Source organism: Lampris incognitus, chromosome 20 (assembly GCF_029633865.1).
Source record: "Lampris incognitus isolate fLamInc1 chromosome 20, fLamInc1.hap2, whole genome shotgun sequence".
Taxonomy (NCBI): domain Eukaryota; kingdom Metazoa; phylum Chordata; class Actinopteri; order Lampriformes; family Lampridae; genus Lampris; species Lampris incognitus.
Window position 1 is genome coordinate 8,654,816 of NC_079230.1, and position 22,210 is coordinate 8,677,025.

Genomic DNA, 22,210 nt, shown 5'->3' on the forward strand with positions numbered 1-22,210 from the left:
ATGGGTGTGACATTAAGTAGAGTTTCGATGGCCATGTGACGACAGTCGTTATGCATCCGTCGCCATCGTACAACACTGTGATTGCAACATTCCCTAATCCTCTGTGAATAGTACACACGGCCATTGAAACTCTAGTTAATGGTCACACCCATATTTGCATATGAAACTGGTCGTTGGTTTCGGTCGTTATGCAGCTGTGTTGTGCGGTGTTGGTTATACGGGGTGGGGATACCTGCAGGCAGACTGATGATGTCACTTATTTGAGTGATGTAACATGTCTGTCAATAAACGTTGTGTCCAGTTGAACTGATTCAACCTTCTTTGACATATACGCAGTAGCCATGGAGGACGAACAAGACGGTAGCACTGCCTTTGAGGGCCGGAGAGGAAGACTCGTAAAGTCTCGCGCAAACAACGTCAACGGCATAAGCGGGCGAACCAAGCCGTCATACGCGAGCGAGAGACGGATTTTTGGGCGGAACATTAGTTAAAGGTAGGACGGGTAGGATTTGTCGGTTGCCGTCTGTAAACGCAACATTCAAAGTTGGCCCCTCCTCCCCGGCTCAAGGTCACCAGAAGGACACACCCCGGTGTACAGGCCAAGTCCGCGTCGCTCTTCATCCCCATCCTCTCCGTCGGTGCTCGCCAGCGTGTGACTGCCAACCCCAGATTCACTCTCGTTTTGGAACGAGCTTTGTCCGCCTGGCGTCTCACCTCTCTGTTTTTCAGCGCTGTGTCCGTCGTTCTCGTAGCTCCCTCTTGGATGCGTGCTTACGATCTCGATCTGGCACCTGATTGTTACGTCTTTATAGAGTCCCGCTGCCCAAAAGACCCAGAAACGTCCCGTACACAGCAAAACAAGAAAATCCAGGCAGAGGACAGGGTCTTTGTACAGGTCTACTGGGTCATAAGTGACGACTACGAGAGATGATTTTTTGTCTATACATTGAGTTTTAGGAAAATCCTATCCTGACATAGGTAAATTAAAAAAAATGAGAGAGAGTCATGTGTGTATTTTTTTCGTCTCGGTAAAATGTTTTACAGGGCAAGCACAGTTAGGAGGGTCGAACGCTCCGTCACTGGATGTGACCTCTGCTGTGATTAGAAAAGTACTTCTAACATGGTCACAAGCACACATTTATTCTCCGTCTGAAAGGCACTTTGTTATTTCAGTGGCACTTTAAAGCTGTTTTAGTTGTTTACAAATCCTTCAATATATATTTAAATATATTATAAAATATATTTAAAATATGAAATATATAAAAATATGTTTAAAATGTATTTAAAATCCTAGGGGACGTCCGGTTAGCATAGCGATCTATTCCATTTACTAGCAACATGGGGATCGCCGGTTCGAATCCCCGTGTTACCTCCGGCTTGGTCGGGCATCCCTACAGACGCTACAATATATAGATGTAGTAAAAAAAAAACTTTAATGCATAGCAGTACATATATAATATATATATATATATATAAAATTCAATTTACTTGAATCACTGAATTATATACTGTAACGTGCATGGATAAGAAGACACGCTGGCCGCCGGTTGACGGGTCTGACCCTTTAGTCCAGCGGTTAGCGATGCCTCCTGCGGTGCGGGCAATACGGGTTCGCGTCTCGGCCGCGGCAGTTCCTGTGGTTGCCCCCCCCCCGAATTCGCTACAATACATATATATGTATATATTTAAAATGTTCCAATTTTTTATGTGTGTCATGCATTTTCTTATACGTCTCAGTACACTGTAGTGGTCTCTTGAAGACCTGAGCTTACATTCCAAGTATAAATGTACAGAGACGACACATTGAGTTGATGGTGGCAGTAAATCAGGACCAACCGCAGTCGCTGTCGTGCAAAGTTACCACCCAAGCCTGCCTTATTCCCAGCCAGGAAAACCCTGCATGCATATCCAGAGGCCTCACAAGTGTAGTTTTAAAAGTATAGAATCAATATGAAATAATGTGTTCAAACATATATGGAAGTCAAACCCATGAGGGCTTTAAAAATGAATTAATTCAGAGACGCACACAGATGCACATAGTATGCATACTTGAGCCCAGCATGCAGCTCACATAAGCAGGAGGCCTGGATCACCAGGGGCCCTAAAAGGTACATTTACATACTGAGTCGTTTCCATTGTCACAGTATTTAATGTGTATAAGGGGACATTCACAATGTTCAGCCCCCTCCAGCTCCTGGAAACGGTAACCAAGGCAAGCGCGGGGGGATATTAAAAATCAATAGAGTAAAAAGAACCATCAGTTACAGTAAGAGTCAAGGTAAACAAATAAGCCTCTGATATTTGTCATGATCTTTTTTTCTTTTCTTTTTTTAATTTGGATCCTCACTTATTGATTCTTGTCACAAAATATTTCCTGCAGTATTGTTCTTTTTCCCTTTTTTTCCTCATTCATTTTGTTCCCCCATCTCTCTCTTCTCTAGCTAACTTTGGTCCAGTGGACTGCCTCAACACCAGACTCTTCCTCGACGGACCCAAAATCGCCGAAGAGTTTGAGGTACCACACTAATACTCTTCTTGTTTTTTGAATTGTGGGTCCTTTGTCTTCATTTTGGATGGGAGTTAATACTGAAATCCCCTGGAATGGTGGATCCTTCATATCCTCTTAAACCCATTCACGTGTATTTACAGTAAGTATATTGTAAGTGTTGGCAGTCGATTCCTATGCACATCAAGTGTTGTGTTTTGGAGGCTGTTTACACCTGGTATTAACATGCGTCTTGGGCGATCCGATCACAAGTGGACAGACAGCGTCTAAGTACATCAGTTTACACCTGCCATGAGAATGTGTACAATCAAAGTCCACATCGAACCCGTTCACTGCTCGTCATCTACATGGTTGTGTAGTTGCTGTTGCTGTTCAGTAATAGCATTAGTGTTGCGCCATTTGAGTCGAGACTTAAGCTCTCTCACGCAGACTTTCTGGAATGGGGGGGGGGGACGACACAAAAACCACTTGTTTTAATAGGGAGTCCTGTAAAAGACTGGCACGTCTCCCAAACCTTAGCCACTATTTTAACAAGCACGGCAGCCGAAAGTAGTCCACGTGTCTTCAAATCAACCCGTTTTTTATCATGTGAGAGATTTCATAAAACAAAATAATAATTTGCAGCCACCTAAATGAATGTGAGGTAAGACTCGTTTCTTAGGGTGTCCGGGTGGCGTGGTGGTCTATTCCGTTGCCTACCAACACGGGGATCGCCAGTTCAAATCCCCGTGTTACCTCTGGCTTGGTCGGGCGTCCCTACAGACATAATTCGCCGTGTTTGCGGGTGGGAAGCCGGATGTGGGTATGTGTCCTGGTCGCCGCACTAGCGCCTCCTCTGGCTGGTCGGGGCGCCTGTTCAGGGGGGAGGGGGAACTGGGGGGAATAGCATGATCCTCCCACGTGCTACGTCCCCCTGGTGAAACTCCTCACTGTCAGGTGAAAAGAAGCAGCTGGTGACTCCACATGTATGGGAGGAGGGTTGTGGTAGTCTGCAGCCCTCCCCGGATCGGCGTGGGGGGGAGGGGGGGTGCAGCGACCAGGACAGCTCAGAAGGGTGGGGTGATTGGCTGGATACAGCTAGGAAGAAAAAGGGGGAGAGATAGATAGGTAGGGAGGTAGGGAGGTCTTTATTTCAAACATAGAAAGCAAATGTGGTTATTTTAAACGCAGCAAACAAACGTTACATATTCGAAAAGAAGCAGGAGGAAGTTTCTACTTATAAGACGCTGCCCCCTCGCTGATGCTCAATCTATACAATCTCATTAATAAACTTCTTTTTCACATCAGAGTATGCCTTACTCAAGTCAAAAACAAAAAATGAATAACAATAGTAATGATGGAAATTAAAACTGGAATAAAAAGAGAAATAGTGGGAAAAATGAAATTAATTTGTGTGTGTGTGTGTGTGTGCGTGCATGCATGTGTGTAAGCAAAGGAATTACAGCAATAAAAATGCCGAAAACAAGCGGGGGAAAAAGCCCAGATAATAAAAGCAATAATAATCTTGTCCCATTAGAAAAAGAACGGTGACAGCAATAAAATACTGGGGGGGGGGAAAAATCCCCAACAATAAAAACAATAATTAGGAAAAGCAATAAGACTCTCCCCCCCCCCCCAAAAAAAGAAGAAGAAGAAAAAAAGACTGGTTTCTTGCAGAAAGGGCAAGCTGATAGCATATACAGGCTTACTTGGGGTGGTTGTATACATGCTTGCTAACTGACTTTACCACAGACTATGGCTAGCAATCATGTAGGGTGTAACTCACTACTCAGTAACCAGACCAAGGTGGTGGCTGAATCCCCAGACCAGATGAATATGCTGGTTCATAAAGGGCTTATGGCTAAAATTATATACCGACCGTTCCGCTTAATATTGCGATCACAATTACTTAACGCGATTATCCACACATTTTGGGGAACGCGGTTGTTTTATTCAGCATGTTAAATTAACAAAAAACTGCCCTCACATTCATTATGTATTCTATAAACCTATAAATGGATAAACAGTCAAACGTAAAAATCTTCAAATCAGAATCCTACTTTTTTCACTCCAGAGCGAGCAAAACCCAGCGGGAACAATCGCCTCTGGCCACCCTCATCAATTAATTGCCGAAGTCAATATTGAATCCGCAATTAATGTACGATTAATTGTGCAGCCCTAGAAAAGGCCTGAACCATTATGAGTCAAGTGATACCTGCAGCCCTGTTGTCATAATAGCCCTGTTTTTATAATAGATTCACATGTGTTTGCACCATCAAATAAAAGGACGTATTGTGGCAGGATGAGGAAAAACACAGGAGAAGTTTATTCCTCAACTCCAAAACCAAACTGAAACAGGAACAACCTTGCACCAGAGAGCCCGGGAACGTCAACCACGCCCCCGGCTCACAGCCCTGCTGGCTGAGAGGCGTAGCCCCTAGTGTCCGCCACCATATCATCATTTGATTTCAGTTCAGTCCCATCCAATATCTCAACATCTGAACTCATCTCCATGTGAAAGTCCTCTGCTGTTAAATTCTTAGAAAACAACAGTTTTTTTTCTTAACAGTCACATTTGAAACTGCCTAACGTCTCCAACGATAAAGAAAAAACCCAATTAATTTCCAAGGTGTTTAGAAATGGGCCTTTCGAGAAACAAGTGTACTTTTTGTGCTGCGCTGTATTCGCAGAAGGCTGCCACAGGGCCAGTTGAGTCCTCTTTCCACATTTTTCCCCGGCCTTTCATTTCTCTGATTTAATTTTCAGAACGTAAATGAAATGGGCTGTCTTATGGTGCTTTTGTTGTTCGTTCTCCTGCACCACTGCCATTCTCTAGACCAAATAAAGATTGCTGTGTTTCATTCACACCGTCATTAAATTTCACGCCGAGGTTTCAGGGGCTCCTTGTCTAGACTCTCCATCTTCCTATCAGCAACGGTATATACAGGCTGTCGTATAAATCAAACCAATAAGAACATTAGTAGTGGTAATTCTTTGCACCACTTCGTCCCCCTCTTCCTTTTTTTCTTTAACACTGCAGGTTTTCACGCTGTCATTCCTCGTTACAAGTGTACCATGAGTATAATATGCAGAATTACGTAATTGACTGAGAGCAAAACCCTGCCAGAGGCAGCAGCGTTTAATCGCCGAATCATTCTGTTCAGTGTTATAGCCCCCAAGGAAGTCCGGGGGGGATGAGGGAGTAACAATAAAAATTAACCTTGGGAAAAATAAGCGAGGAAAACAGATCTATAAGGAGAAATTGGGAATTTATTTAATAACGCGACTCAAATATCAATTAACCAAGACAGAGGCCATAAAACAAACAAAATGGGACAGAAATGTAGCTTTACATAAAAAGGGGAACTGGTTTGAGTTTTTAGATACAAACAAAGAACAAGCTGTAAATTAAGCAAATCAAATCAATTTTATTTCTAGAGCCCAATATCACAAATTACAAATTTGCTTCAGTGGGCTTAACAGCAACACAACATCCTGTCCTTGGACCCTCTCATCGGATAAGGAACAACTCCCTAAAATAAAAAACCCTTTAACAGGGAGAAAAAATAGGAAGAAACCTCAGGGAGAGCAACAGAGGAGGGATCTCTCTCCCAAGACGGACAGCGTGCAATGGATGTGGTGTTCACGCAATTTACATAACACAACATTGAAAGAGGATAACAGAATTATAATGGACATAAAATTTATGAAGAACGTGATGCACAGGATGCCAAGCAGTGTCCACATGCCAACGGAGCAGTCCAGGACCCAAGCCACGCGACCAGCATCATCATGTGATAAAAAAGGAGAGGAAGGGCAGGCAGCATCCAAATGATGACCACCATCACCACGGAGACCTGGGAGGAGAACCGACTAAATTATTATTAATATTTTATAGCACATTTCCTAACAATGTTACAAAGTGCTTTACAAAAGAAATAAAACCAGATAAGGCAAAAAGGAGACTAAGACGAAAGGACATGAGCATACAGGAAGTAAAGACAACAAATGAATAAGACCAAATAAATAGGTATAATAATAAAATGAGTATCAATAAATAAAAACAAATATCAAACATTTCCAGGAGGGAGCCCTTCCTGATACCCGAGTGAAACGTGTTGCAGTAATCAAGCCGAGAATAGATAAAAGCATGTACAACTTTTTGTAGATCAGCAATTGATAAAAATGACCTAATTTTAGAGATGATCTTGGGCTGGAGGAAGTATGACTCAACATCATTTTTGACTTGATTATTAAAACAGAGGTTAGCATTCGACCACCAAGATTAGTACCAAAAGGGCTGATAGAAATTGGGAGACCAAATAGAATGACCTCAGACTTACCATTAAATTTAAGAAAATTTTGGGACATCTGTGATTTAATGTCAGAGAGGCAAGTTGTGAGATTTGCTAGGCTGCTAGGATCTGTGGCTTTTAGTGGCATGTATAACTGTCTATAACTGCTGAGTGTCGTCAGCGTAAAAATGGTAAAACATATCATGGTTTTAAATAACCTGGCCAAGAGGCAGTATGTGTGTGTGTGTGTATATATATATATATATATATATATATATATATAATAAGTCAAGTCAGCAAGTCAATTTTATTTGTATAGCCCAGGGGTGGCTAACCATGTGCCATGGAGAGCCATGTGTATGCAGGTTTTCATTCCAGCCGGACTCCACACCAGCTGATTTCACTGATTAGCAACCCTTCAACCAAAGAGGAAGAATGTATCGGTGAAATCACCTGGGGCCTCATTTATCAATCGTTACTATGGGCAAATTTGTTCTTACACACCCATGGGATTTTTTTTAGCCCTGGAGTTTGTCTCAGAGACCAGTGTAGAACCTGGCTAACCCCTGAATTTAAACACTGGTTGGCTAACACTGATGTTTTTGCAGGCCTGGGTGATTGCTCATTGCAAGAGGTAGACAATAGATGTTAGGAGGAAGGAATTACAAATAACCATCATGCTTTGCTGCTGACTGTCAGACAAACTTGAGGGCTAAAAAATTCCATGGGGGTGTATGCACAAATTTGCCCATAGTAACGATTGATACATGAGGCCCCTGGTGTGGTGTCAGGTTGGAATGAAAACCTGCATACACATGGCTCTCCATGGCACATGGGTCACCACCCCTGGTATAGCCCAATATCACAAATTACAAATTTGCCTCAAGGGGCTTTAAAGCAACACAATATCCTGTCCTTAGACCCTCGCGTCGGATAAAGGAACAACTCCCTAAAAAAATAGGAAGAAACCTCCAGGAGAGCAACAGAGAAGGGATCTCTCTCCCAAGACGTGCAATGGATGTTGTGTGTACACAATTTACAGAATACAATATTGAAAGAGGATAACAGAATTATCATGGAATTATAAGATATATGAAGAATATGATGAGGAGGATGCCAAGCAGTGTCCAGGTGCCACCGGAACAGCCCAGGACCCGAGCCCCGCGACCTCCATCACCATAACAAAAAACTTAGTCCCACATCTTAGTGTGAGAAGGATATAACATAAAACAGAAGTGGACTACACCCTCCCTCTAAAAGGGAGTCTACCAATTCCGGTACACAACTCCCAAGGGTTAAACGCTTCAGCAACACACAGACTAGAAGCTGCCGAATGGCCAACTAGACACCGACTGCTTTCTCCTCCAGGTCTTCATGCCCAGACATTAATTACTGAATAGCTGCAGGTGCGAGTGAACAGTCATGGTAGCCAGCTAGGAGGCGGGGCAGCACCTGGAGACACAGGAGGGAAAGAAACACCACACACATACACACACACACCGCTACGGCCGTAACGTTCAAACAAATCCTTCCCCGTTAACAGGCTCCAGGTAATTGATTTAATGTTACAGGGAGATTCGAGCGAGGTGAAGGGCCTCCTCACTTTCTCTCCTCCACCACAGTTTATCTCATCTCCGATCCATCAGCGCTCCTGTTATTTTAAGAATGTTCAGATGCCAGTCCCGCTTGTCATCCGTCATAGCCATGGACAGACATCATACCTCCATTGGTAGTCCTGGCAAAAAACATCAAGAAAACCATTCAAAATACAGACTTGTCAGACCAAGTGAGAGGTGTCCGTTCGTTGCTCCACTCGCGCTCGTTCTGTAGAGCTCTCGAAGGGCAAAATGAAGCACGCGTGTTAGAACTGATTGATTTTGGCGTTGGCACCCTCTCAGCAAATGCCATCTGTCTTTGTCGTCACCTGATGTCCATGAGAGAGGGCCCATGTGAAATGTCAGTAGATAAATGTGCAAGCTTTTAGCAGGATTGATTGTCTTGCGCTAAAGTTGCTGTTGCTTCAAAAACTATTGCATACTCCATACTGCCTTTTAATCAGACAATGTTCTGCTGGGATAGAAGCTTCTGGGAAATAATGCTTTCAGCTACTTTATTGGTTTTTACTTTAACATACTTAAAAGATTTTGAGAAATTGTGACTCAAATCTCCACTACTTTCACTGAATAATATCTGGCAATTTTTCAGATGTAATATACAAATTATGATGTAGTCAGTTAACTGGATTAATGATGTTCTGATAAAAATATCCTTGTGGAAGAAATGAGAAAAACAGAAAGGCTTCCTTAACTTCTCACTAGTTTGGAGTTTAGAAATTTGGCGTTGAAGTTGAATATATCATGCCAGAGGCAGATGGATGATAGTTTGTATAAATGGCCATGTCTACTGAGACCCATTAAAGGGTGTAAAGACTTGTAGCGTATTTGAGTGTTTCGACAGATAAAGGAAGTAGACTTACTTCTTTGTCCAGGTAGAAGCAAAGTAGAATAAACCCATCTATCATTCCAACGACCATTGGGAAAGATGATATTTGTACATGCGTTGAGTTTATATCAAGCAGCAACCCACCGGGGCTGGAAGTTGAAGCCAAGGCAGAAGTGCCTTAAGTTGCACTTCCAACTGGGCAACTAGGTGGCTGGCTCCAAAAGACTTTGGATCCAGTGTAAGTGAATGAGAGAATTTCCACGGACTTGTATTCTACCTTCAGATACAGAGTCAGTAGCTTTTTGAGAAGAAGTTGTGGTCTCAATTGCTGATTTCGAGTCTGGCGCTCCATGTGAGGGTTGTTATTTTGAAAATTATTTTTCTGTGAAGAAGATATTAACTATTAAAAAGCTGGCACGTTGAAGGTGTGTCTGCCTTGATTGACAGGTCTGTCTGCCACCGAGGTCCCATCCCAGCTCCACCCGTGGTGCGACCTGTTGCCCAAATTTGGATTGTCTGGCTCCGACAAATGAAAAAATGGCAACAAGCAAAAAGACAAATTTTAGGCTTCAAAATGTCCCTTCAGAAAGCAATGGTTGACATCACAGGCACTACGTCCATCTTGTTTACACAGTCTCTGGTTTATATGTAATATAAAGTGTATAGATGGTAGCAAAAATATATGAGTGAGGTCACTAATCACATCCAGGTCATATTTGCTACCTCAGTTATCAATGGACCACAACTACCATTTATTGATCAACTAGCCATTTATTTTGTAAGTACATATTGATCAGCATTTCTGTACATGTGGAAGTAGAATATGTCAGCTGTGTTTCCTGGGTATGATGTCAGAAAAAAAAAACGTTCAAGGACAAGTCAGCCCCTGCGAGAATTGTCTTTATAGGCGGTATATAATGGACATTTGCGAAATCCCAAACAGAACTGAGATACACCAAAACAGAATTTAAAAGAGTGAGTGTCGGGGGCATCCAGGTAGCGTGGCAGTCTACTCCATTGTCTTCCAACATGGGGATCGCCGGTTTGAATCCCCGTGTTACCTCCGGCTTGGTCGGGCATCCCTACAGACACAATTGGCCATGTCTGCGGGTGGGAAGCCGGATGTGGGTATGTGTCGTGGTCACTGCACTAGCGCCTCCTCTGGTCGGTCAGGGCGCTTGTTCAGTGGGGAGGGGGAGCTGGGGGGAATAGCGTGATCGTCCCCCTGGTGAAACTCCTCACTGTCAGGTGAAAAGAAGCGGCTGGCGACTCCACATGTAACATAACAATTCGGCCCTTGTCGGTCACTCATGTCTTTACTGCTGCCCAATTTCCCCCCCCTTTTCTCCCCAATTGAATCTGGCCAATTACCCCACTCTTTTTTTCTTTTTCTTTTTTTTTGAGCCATTCCGGTTACTGCTCCACCGCCTCTGCCGATCCGGGGGGTGCCCAAACCGACCAGAAGAGGTGCTAGTGCAGCAACCAGGACAAATACCCACATCCAACTTCCCACCCGTAGACACGGCCAATTGTGTGTGTAGGGACGCCCGATCAAGCCGAAGGTAACACGGGGGTTCGACCCGGCGATCCCGTGTTGGTAGGCAACAGAATAGACCGCTATGCTACCCGGACGCCCCTGCTGCTGCCCATTTCTCCCGCATCCAACACGTTGAGTACGACAACTGATCGTTTGCTTACTATCTAATCTACCCAGACATTGACATGTGGTCTTGTTTGGGGATGATCAGTGTTACTCAATTCACCTGTGAGTGGTTCTTATGTTTTGGCTGGTGAGTGTAGAGCCTTAATCAAAAGCTGACAGTCTTTGTTTGTTTATTTATTTATTTGCTACTTTAGTCATCCCCGTGGGGAAATTCATGCTCTGCATTTAACCCATCCTATTGTATAGGAGCAGTGGGCAGCTGCAGCCCCCGGGGACCAACTCCAGTTCTTATTTCCACTGCCTTGCTCAGAGGCACAGACAGGAGTATTAACCCTAACATGCATGTCTTTTTGATGGTGGGGGGGGAAACCGGAGCACCCGGAGAAAACTGCAGACGCCAACTCCCTGCAGAGCACGACCTGGGATAACCCCCAAGGTTGGACAACCCTGGGTTTCAAACCCAGGACCTTCTTGCTGTGAGGCGACAGCGCTAACCACTGGGCCACCGTGGTTAGCCATATTGTAGATGAATAATTAACAAAAAGCCTACCTTTATATCTCACTGTATTCACCTTCAGCACCATGCTTTCCTGTGTGTGTGAGAGAGAGAGAGAGAGAGAGAGACCCTTTAAAAAAGCACACCACCTGTATATATTTAACCGGGAAGCATTCCATGAAATGAAGTCACGCGGTGAGGAGAGGGAAGACAGTTTTTTACTTTTTAACTAAAAAGTGTAGCGGCTTTGATAAAATTGCACAAGTGTGACTGAAGAAGCAGACAGGAGGAGAGAGAGAGACCTAGCCGACCTAGCCAGGTGGAAGAGGGAGGAATAAATGGTGTGAAATAGGTGCCAGAAAAAAGGATAACAGCTTTGAAAAAAAAAAAACCATAGAATAGAGTGATTTCAGCACCAGAGAGTTGGTAAGGTAGAGAGTTTGAGCGCTCAGGAGTGGCACGGAGAGGTCAAAAGAAATGGAGATCGATACCTCCCTACAGCACTGTGTATTTTCGTCTTGTGCACTGAGACCGACATTGGAATACCAATGGAGACTCGTCCGAGGTGCTGAGGGGAAGCAGAGGCAAATAGGAGGAGTGAGAAAAAGGGAAGAAAAGTGGAGTGTTGCCGGGAAGAGATGCTGAAGGGTGGGGGTGAATTTATCACAGTGGGAGAGTGAGAGCTAGAAAAAATGGCTGCTGAAATGGGTGGCAAAAGAACAAAACAATATGGACCACCATGACACGTGGCAGGACCATCAAAAGAGAGAGAGCGAGAGAGTCGAGGGCACACATGAGAGAAATGAGGAGGTACAGTGTTCAACGCTATGTTGGAAAACCTCAGTGACCTGAATTGCTATGAGGAAGGCAACAACCTGTCGAGTGGCGGCGTGCACAGAGACGACTCTCTCTTGGTTAGTACAACACACATACTGGCAGATAAAACTCCCAACACTTCACAGACGTGCACAGGGCTGTAAAAGTGTACATTATGTAGCGTACTACACTATAAGTCAAGTTTTGCACTTGTTGAAATGGAGCGCCACTTTCCAGAGGAAAGAAAATAAGATAATCCAACTTAAAACAGTCACAGATCTGAAAGTTGTGAACTCTCACTTCAAGGATATCTACTCCTACTCTAAAGACACACAATGCAAATAAAGATAGTCGTTATGTTGCCTCTCGGATGAGGAAATAACGCATAACAATGACTTGGGAATATTTATTGACCAACAAATGGGATAAATAAGTATCTATCCTGTCAGAGCATGTGAAAGAAATTAAACATAAATGACTGAATGAATGGAAAATCAATGATGGGATGGATGAGTTGGTGGCTATTAAACTAACAAGTTGCTGCCGACAGAATGGAGGAATTAATTAATTTGCAGGTTAACAAAATCAGAAATTAATCTGAATGCAATGGGTGACCAAAGCCAATTGGAAAAAAGAGACAACTTGGGATAGCTCTTTTTGCAGCAACTCTTATGCAGAATGCATGGAAGACTGTTCGGTCCTACTTGCCGTGATAGATGGCTGAGAATATAGGCGGGCTTTACATCGGGCGTGTTGGAGTGGACTTGGGAGGTTGTGATGGTGATGGCGAGAGACGAATGGTTGTTTCTGAGGTGTAGCAAGCTTTTCTGAAGGGCACTGTTGAAGCAAGCTCGGTAGACTTCGGGTTGCCATGGTAACAGTCGGAGGAAAACCGCTTTGAAGGAGTTGGTTCAGAGGTTCAACTTGGGAGAAGGGATCCACGTTGGAGAGACTCAGCTTTGCGGAGGCAACCGGGAAGCAATGCACACAAATGGCGTTTGTATTCCAGGTCTCGGTGCGTTCACTGAGAGGTGACAGAGTCCGATACAAGATCCTTACTCTTAACCACAAAAGTTACAAAAAAACGGCAACAAAAGGTTAAAATAAAAGATTACAAAAATATATGTGGCAAACTGGCGTGCAGCGGCTAAACCGATGTTTTGGGCTTCTTTGCAGTCTTTGAATGCTGCTTGCTTGATGAGCCTTCGACTCATCAGTACAAATACAAACCTAAATGCCAAGAGGAACACGACACGTTGGGGGAAAAAAAAGTCTTAGAAACCAGAGTAGGGCCGAAGCCCTGGACATGTACGTAAAGAGCCAAAAAGGACCGCTCAAAAGGTGTAAACAACCTGTAAACAGCCCATGTTTTTTTTGTTTGAGCTAAAAGGAAAAAGAAAGACTGTCTTGCCTTCAAATGGGAAAGAAGAATCTCATTAATGTCTTATCTAGGGGAAGGCTATGCACTTTTAATTAGCCTAAATACTCACTTTTAATAACTCAGTCATTTTATATAGTACAGACATGGGGGGGGGGCTATTCTCCATGAAAACAATTGCTGAGTAACATTAACTGGATTACTAGATGCTTAAACAGTTAATTCACATTAATTCAGACATGTACAGAACTAGGGAGAGGGACAGTCATTCCAGGAACTCTAAAGGATTTATGACCTTAGATAAAGTGGGCGCTTAGCAGTCTCCAAGGAGGGGGTTTTGTGCACGTTGGAAGAGCAAGAAGGCTTCCAATAAAACTCATTCGTCTTTCCTGTAAAGTGCAAAAGTAATTGATGATCATAAGAAATAGAGGGGGAGAGAGGGATATTTGAATTGGTCGTTTCAAGTCATTGTCCCGTCTCCATCATATGGTGAGGTGAGAGAGTCTGTCTCGTGTTGGGATGAGATTAAATCTTCTTCCTGTGCTTAACGGTGACTATGACCTGGAAAGGTCACTGAGTGGTCCTCATGTCCTGCTGTGAATCTGATAACCATGTTAAAAGCAGGCTTTATTTGGTGAGATCCCTGTCTGGCTAATGTCAGTTTGGCACCTATACGTGATGTGAAGAAAAAGGCCGTTTGTGTGTGGGTTTGCCCTTGTGCGCACACAAGCAGAATGTCAGATTAAACGAAATAATGTTCCTAGGGGAATCCTAACTTGTATGCCTGGGTTCACTACAGTTAGCACAGCTGGCACTTCCTGTGGGCTGAATAGGTAATTTCCTAGGGCCTCGCAGATGACGATGATTTATTTTGAACATGAAATTAGTTAACTCTTGATCGTCCCTATATCTCTTGATAATCAGTCCTTTGTACTTCTTCTTGAACTGCGTAATGTTTGTACTTTGAGTTGCATGCTCAGACTGTTCCACAATTTTACCCCACAGATTGAAACGCCCATGCTCTTCAGTTATTCGCACTCATAATTTCTTGAAGTTTAATTTCCCTCTCAAATTATCATCTAATCGCACATCATTTAATTAATTTTTAATCTTGATGACAGAAATAAATGAAATGTTCAAGTTCTTCTTGGGCGCATTAAAACTAAATGTTGCCCAGGGCCTCCGCTAGTTTGGAGCCGGCCCTGTATCTTAGCCCCTCACCACCCCTCGCTGTCTGTTCTCCAGCCTGCCTACTTGAATCTCCTCTCCTTTCGCTCCTAATTTATATCATCACCTCCCTCTGTCAGTCTCGCCCATTGTCATTCTGTCTATATCGTTTTCCTCCCGCTTTCATCTGGGCATCAGTATTTCCAGTGAGCAATCTGTCTGCTGCTGATACAGGGAAAGATTTATCGAGAGTCATGCTTTTTTATACTACGGGTTAGTAAAGCTCAAAGTACCTCATGGGGAAAATGATATGCCTTTTATCAGGATAGTGTTCTTATCTGTGTCTCCAGCCTGTTAGTATTCATTTACCTGTTGGATCAACTCCTGTGAAATCATCACAGCATGTACTGACAAACTCCTGTGCTGGAAAAGTCAGACAGAGAGTCAATAGCCCAATAGGAGGTTGCGTGTCGGTTCAGAGTACAACCCCATCACACTGGCAATACACTTTATTATTTCACCAAGTGTCGGGGAATCTAGTTGTAGAGGGGATAAATGAGCCCCTGGTCTGCTTTCTTTGTTGAGGGTGGACTCACTAAAGCGTTGACAAAAGGTCTTTGACTCAAACCGCCCTGTAAGGGCACCGGTGGCCACTGGTGTCAAGAATGGTGTTGGGCTTTCTCGCCACAGTCATGAATGGCTTGGGGCTTTACTGTCTGTTTTCATCACTTCTTAAGATGCTGAATCCCATTTAGTCACACTGAATGTCTTGTATCTATGCTTGTACATGTTTACCCATGTGTAAATTTTATACAGGCTCCGGCAACAAATTGCAGGAAAAAAAAAAAAGAATATCTAATTGGGGGGCATCTGGGTGGCATGTCGGTCTATTCCGTTGCCTACCAGCACGGGGATCGCTGGTTCGAATCCCTGTGTTACCTCCGGCTTGGTCGGGCGTCCCTCCAGACACGATTGGCCATGTCTGTGCCCTGGTCACTGCACTAGCACCTCCTCTGATTGGTCAGTTGGGGCGCTTGTTCGGGGGTAGCGTGATCCTCCCATGCGCTACGTCCCCCTGGTGAAACTCCTCACTGTCAGGTGAGGAGAAGCGGCTGGCGACTCCACATGTATCAGAGGAGGCATCTGGTAATCAGTAGAGGGGGTGGAGCAGCGACCGGGACGGCTTGGAAGAGTGGGGTAATTGGCCAAGTACAATTGGGGAGAAAAAGAGGAGGGGGGGGATCCAAAAAAATAAAAATAAATATATATCAGGCAAAACCAATTTCAAATGTAGTCTAATCTCCATTGTTACTCTCTTCTTTCCCTTTATCCTGTCCTCCTCTGTTATTGCCACCCGCTTCCCTTTTCTCCCTCCTTCCCTTCCTTTCTCAGGTGGAGCTGGAGAGGGGGAAGACCCTCCACATCAAGGCCTTGGCCCTGGGAGACCTGAACAAGGCCGGCCAGAGAGAGGTGTTCTTTGAGCTGAACGGACAGCTGAGATCCGTCCTCGTTAAGGACACGGTGGCCATGAAGGTACGAGAAAATACAAGGCAGGAGGGAAGGACGGCGGCTAATATGGATGGATGACAGAAAGGAGGCTGTGTGGGGAAGGGAGGGACCTTGGGAATGGATGTTTGACTCACACTTCTGAAAGATTAGCTGTGTTTCCATTAAGATATTTACATGAGAAATTAAGAGCTGTGGAATCAGATGAGATACACAGAGACACCAAAACATTGAAAAAAATCTCCTAAACGTCGAAAAAAGTAATTGAGCTCGCTTGAGTTGGAAAAGTCGACATGTTGATTAGGAGAATATTGAGTAAAAAAACAGAATTTTCCATTTTCTCCAGTGGCATTTCTTGTCGACCCTTCCTTGTTTTTTGTCTTGAATGTTAATGACCTCGCCATGCCCCGAGGAAAAGATGGAAACTTCTGAAGACCACCTAATGGAGGCCACCCTTTTTAATAGCTTGCCTCAGATTCGCTCAGCATTTGAAATGCACTGGCTTACTGATGAGCATGTTTAACTCAACCGCTGTTAAAATTAATCTGGAAAAAGCAATACAAAGCTTATACCAAGTGATTTGGATTAATTATGATTGATTTGAATTCTGCACCACTATATGAAAAGAGATTGATGGATGGAGGAGTCTACAGAGGATAGATGAAGGGATAACAAGACAAAGAGGTCGATGGAGTGAGGGACTGATGATCGAATGTGCTGATACAGATGAGTGAAATCTTTCCCCCAGGAAATGAAGTTCCATCCCAAGGCTCAGAAGTCCATCAAGGGCCAGGTGGGGGCTCCCATGCCTGGCAAGGTCCTGGAGGTCAAAGTGGAAGTTGGTTCCAAGGTAAATTTACCACTGTCTTTAAACACAAACATACAAAAACAATACTTTTCTCACCATGCTCCCCTATAGTGGGGCAGCTTAGATTGTACATATGTAGCTTAATATATTTAGAAGAAATTTGGATATGGAGCCACTGAAAATTAACCCCGTAGTGGCCATGGCAGGCATGGACGTTATTAGATCACTTTTAGCGAGGCTGTGGCCTCCCTAAATTTCATATCAGCCATTATGACAAGACTGAGGAGAATGTTACCTTTCGAGAGATACCAAAATCATTGTTCTAGTCCAAATAGAACCAGATATATGCCATTTTACATATCGGGTGTCACCAATGCATGTTGAAAAAACCAAGTCAATAAGCAGTTACTTTTGTAAATAAAAAAAACAATAAACACTGTTGAAGTACTGAATTGTGTATTGTTTCCTGCAATCGCTGGTTCTAAACCTTGCCCAGCAGAAGAGGAGTGCTTAGGTATAGATGTCTATACAGAGTGTATAGATGAATAAAGTCTCAAAAGTGTCTGGGAACCTAGTTTTTATGTATTGGTGACACCCGATATGTAAAATGGCATATCTCTGGTTCTATTTGGACTAGAACAATACTATTGGTATCTCTGGAAAGGTAACATTCTCCTCTGTCTTGTCACAATGGCTGATATGAAATTTAGGGAGGCCACAGCCCTGCTAAAAGCGACCTAATAACGTCTATGCCTGCCATAGCCACTATGGGATTAATTTTCAGTGGCTCCATATGTACCACATTTGACGCTTTTATCACAAAATGCACAATTTTTATGCTAAGCTGCCCCACTAATATACTTTTCCATGAGCCAGTATTAACTTCAGTGTTGGCTATGTTGTCATGCTCGTACTGGTCCCCGCTACATAATATGTGGCCTTATATAACAGTGTTATTTTTGTTAGCAGGGTGACGCTACAAAAACCAGTTTGCAGCTGTTGTTTCTATGTTATTAAGAATTTAATGGGGGTCTGGGTAGCATAGCAGACGATTCCGATGCCTACTAACACAGGGATCCCGGTTTGAATCTCCGTGTTGCCCCCAACTTGGTCGGGCATCCCTACAGACACAATTGGCCGTGTCTGTGGGTATGTGTCCTGATCGCTGCACTAGCGCCTCCTCTGGTCGGTCAGGGCGCCGGGGGGAGAATAGCGTGATGCTCCCACGCGCTATGTCCCCCTGGTGAAACTCCTCACTGTCAGGTGAAAAGAAGTCTGGGGTTTTATCTTGGCCCTTCTGTGTTGAGTTTGCATGTCTCCTCCTATGTTGACAAGGGTTTCTTCTGGGTACTCCGGTTTTCCACTCCACTTTGTTGAGACCTGTCACAATGGAGCAAAAACTAGGTCCAGAAAATCAGTCTTAACTATGTATTTGCTCCACTCATGAGGGGAACCAGCTGATTTAACTAGTTTATCCTACATAACTGAAGAGTGGTGTTCATTAGAATTGGCTTGGGTGAAGCAAATACCGGATTCAGACTTGTACACCTTTGCCTGTCAGGATTTCTCCCTCCAATATGCCCAAAGCATTCTGGGTTAGGTTCCTGCAACCCTCAATTCATTATTTCTATCGTTGTTGCTAATATTATCATAGTTATTATTACCATCATTGTTAATGGTATTAATGTCCCTATTTAAGGTGGAGAAAGGTCAGCCTCTGTGTGTCCTCTCAGCCATGAAGATGGAAACAGTGGTGAACTCACCGATGGCTGGAACCATTAAGGCCATCCACGTGACAGCCGATGTCTCCCTGGAGGGAGACGACCTGATCCTGGAGATTGATGAAGAGTAAAGGAGCAAGAGAGCGAGTGCGGCCAGAAGAGGAAGACAATCTGACACACTGCAAAAGAAAGGGTGGAGGGCCAGAGAAAGAGGGTACAAGGATGAGTAGCTGAAAGAGATGTGATATCATCTAGTTGATGATATCACATCTCCCATAGGAAACCCTGCAGCAACATTCCTTTTAGTCTCCTTTATTTAAGCGTTGGGTTCGGTTCCTCTGGAGGCCAACAGCGGAACAGCTAAGGGGGGGGGGGGTTAATAATGAGGGATTTTGTGCAGAAATTGGATTGTAATCAAAAAGCTCAACTCTTAATGTACAACATGCAATAAAAACCTTGCTCAACCCAGACCTGGCCACATGACAGGAAAACAAGACCGTGGCACTGCTGTCTTATACAGTATAAAATTCAATACGTGGTTTCTGAGGTTTCCTTATCGAGTTGTGCAACTGAAACAAAAAACCCTGAATTTAGATGAAATGTCAGTCGATTATGTTTTAATTTTCATCAAATCCAAATAATTCCCAATATTTGGGGGTAAACATGTTTTCACACTGCAATCTTTTCTGCCCTTGGAAAAGTTTCCGGAAATTCGAATGACATTTAAACACTTGTGTAACCTTGAGATGCTCTGCTAAACATTCCACGACTTACAAATGCCGACGTGTAGTAGTGCCGATCTAGTCAATTACGGTTAACGCTAAATAGATATATAATCAATTTTCAATTACATGAATGGGGAAAAATTACTCTTCCATGTCAGCAATATTGATTACTATGTTAGTGAAGTGTAAAGAAGAGACAAACCTGTGTGTATTGATGACTACTAATTGTTTCTTGTCGTGACAAAAAGAGATTTACAGACATTAACCTTCTTGTATAGCTTCTCATTGTGGGACGGCATGTTAATCTAGAATCACGCGCTACTCTGCACGAGTTGTTCTGCAACGTGTCATCGCCGCCAGCGTTCACTCTCGTCATTTCCCCCCTCGCTGGTTTAAAAGGGTCGGACAGCGCAGGGGGAGGAAGAAAATCGCTATTGACCTGTTTGGTAAAAGCGAATATAAACCGTGTTTTCACAGTAAGAGCAGCAAAGCTAAAGCTAGCTAGCTACATCACAGTGGGTACACGCAGGGGCCGCGAGTATAGGCGACTGGTCGTTCAGGGGTCTGCCTGCCAGAGAGAAACATTTTCTTCGAGTCTGTTTCTGTAGAGGGGTCAGGGTGGAGCGTGGGGTGGTCTACGTTCTGGTGCTGTTCTTGTTGATTCTACAACTGTATTTTGAAGGAATCCACTATCGCCCCGTTCACACCCGTCATTTAAATCTCGAAGAGGCTCAGGGTTAATACCCCAAAATGTCCCCTAACAGAAGGTGTAAGCCGCATTTCAAACAGGAGAGTGCCACTGTAAATGAGCCCGCATAGGACTACAAGCAGACTTCCCTGTGCTACCTCCACACTGAAGATCCACTCTCGGTACGTCAGGTGGGGCTTGGTCCCATCACCGCGCCCCACGCTTGAGCTCCCGTACTGTTGACCGAGCAGCATGGACCTCCCTGCTATGAGACATTTACACGACGCCCCGAAAGACTTCATAGCATGAGTGTCAACATGGCTGTTTAATGTCACATGGTCCGAGTGCGGTCCTGGAGGCCTTTCAGGCCAGCTGGTTTACATGCAGAGTTGCTCGTCTTCCCACCCCACCGCCCACCTCTGAATTACAAACCAGATGCATCTGCTCCCTGAGCTGGGATTTAAATGCCAGGTGTAAATGGGATTATGGGATGGTGTGGGGCTTTTTCCTCTGCAGTGCTGCTGATTAATTTATGAATTAATTCTCTGTCAAACGGGGTGAAATTAACCACACTAATGAGAGACCGGAGAGTCTAACGAGTGGCGCACGGCTCTTTATAGCAAGCTAGCTCTGTTTTGTGTGTGTACGCCTTGCGAACGTGCACATGTAAACATCTCGAGACAACATCAGCCGGCCCACCTAACGCCACCCGTCCCAGGAGGTTTGAAATATTCATGCACACAGACGCACAACCACTCCTGGCCCTGGAGTCCAGCAGCGGGTGCCACTCTGTAGAACGCTCTTCTCTGATTGGTTCGGCAGTAATTGCAGTGCACAGCTGTAGATTTTTGGTCAATTTCCGCATCACAAAGTGGGAACTTTTTTTATTCTATCCGCTGCTGTTGAGTACAGGGGAGGGGTTTCTGTATCGTGTCGTACCTGAAAATGAGCCGTAGCTAGTATGCTACCAGGGGGGTGGGTCCACTGCCGAGAAGGAGGGGAGGGTTTGCAGGTCACCGCTACCAGGACAAAATCACGTGTTTGGAATGAATACCAGCAGTTCTTGGTCCTGTGAAGTCAAACGGGCTGATTGAAAATACGATAGCGCCCCCCCCCGCCGTTTTTGCTAGTGATGTATTTTGGATGTAAAATTTAACAACAGAAGATGAATACAAAGCACAAGAACACACTGACAGCTTTTAATGACTGGTAGTTTGACCCCTGTCGATCAAAATAAATAAAATTAAATGCTGTAGCTTTCCGCCCGAACTCATAAATCATTGACTCGACAGAGAAGCCCGATTTAATTATCCGGTTTTACATCCTTGGATCTTAACTCCAATTTTAGCTCAATAACTTGAGAGTAGGAGTCCGCTTCTGAATTATACATCAAGACCTGAAAGGCATTACCCACTTTAACAGCAATATTTCGAGGTAAAGGTGAAGGTAAGACCACAGATCCGCCTTCCCGCCATCCACCACGCTCCACCGCACTTCCTGGGGGGACTGGTGCATAATTGAAACACGTTAGTTGGTGAAACGTCTTAAAATGAGGTAATTGGAGGTAAATGACGAGGTTCTAATAAGCTGTGGCAATAATGTAACATTTCTTCCTTCCTCCTTTCTCTCTCCTCTCTGCTAGCCGTGCATCCCATCTTCTCACCGTCTCTTCTGCCTCCCACCTCCAGTCTTCCTCGTCCTATCTTCTCATCGTCTTGCCTGCCTTCCACCTCCACCCTTCCTCATCCTATCTTCTCATTTGCCTCCCACCTCCACCCTATCTTCTCATCTGCCTCCTTCCTCCTTTCCTGTATAAACTTGCACATGTAAGGTTAGGGCGTGAAGCTGACGCCCGGCCGTGTTGCTGTGATTCTCTCTAATGTCTTAGCCAGCAGTAGAAGTTGGATGTCTCGGGTGGGGCAGGGGAATAAATGAGTAACAGCTGCAAAATGTTGTTTTTGTCCCGGAGGGTGAAAAATAATGACAACCTATTCTGTCGCTCATGTGTTCGGCTGAACCA

General features: G+C 44.2%; 1 protein-coding gene across 1 annotated transcript in view; it reads left to right on the forward strand.

The window, feature by feature from the left end:
* LOC130130374 (pyruvate carboxylase, mitochondrial) overlaps window positions 1-21,939 on the forward strand; it is a 469,779-nt gene extending 447,840 nt beyond the window's left edge. The window contains exons 24-27 of the mRNA XM_056300064.1: window positions 2,442-2,515; window positions 16,135-16,275; window positions 16,997-17,098; window positions 18,756-21,939. Of these exons, the coding sequence (XP_056156039.1) occupies window positions 2,442-2,515; window positions 16,135-16,275; window positions 16,997-17,098; window positions 18,756-18,908 (470 nt within the window). The 3' untranslated portion in view covers window positions 18,909-21,939. The remainder of the gene's footprint in view (window positions 1-2,441; window positions 2,516-16,134; window positions 16,276-16,996; window positions 17,099-18,755) is intronic.
* Window positions 21,940-22,210: the final 271 nt, after the last annotated feature.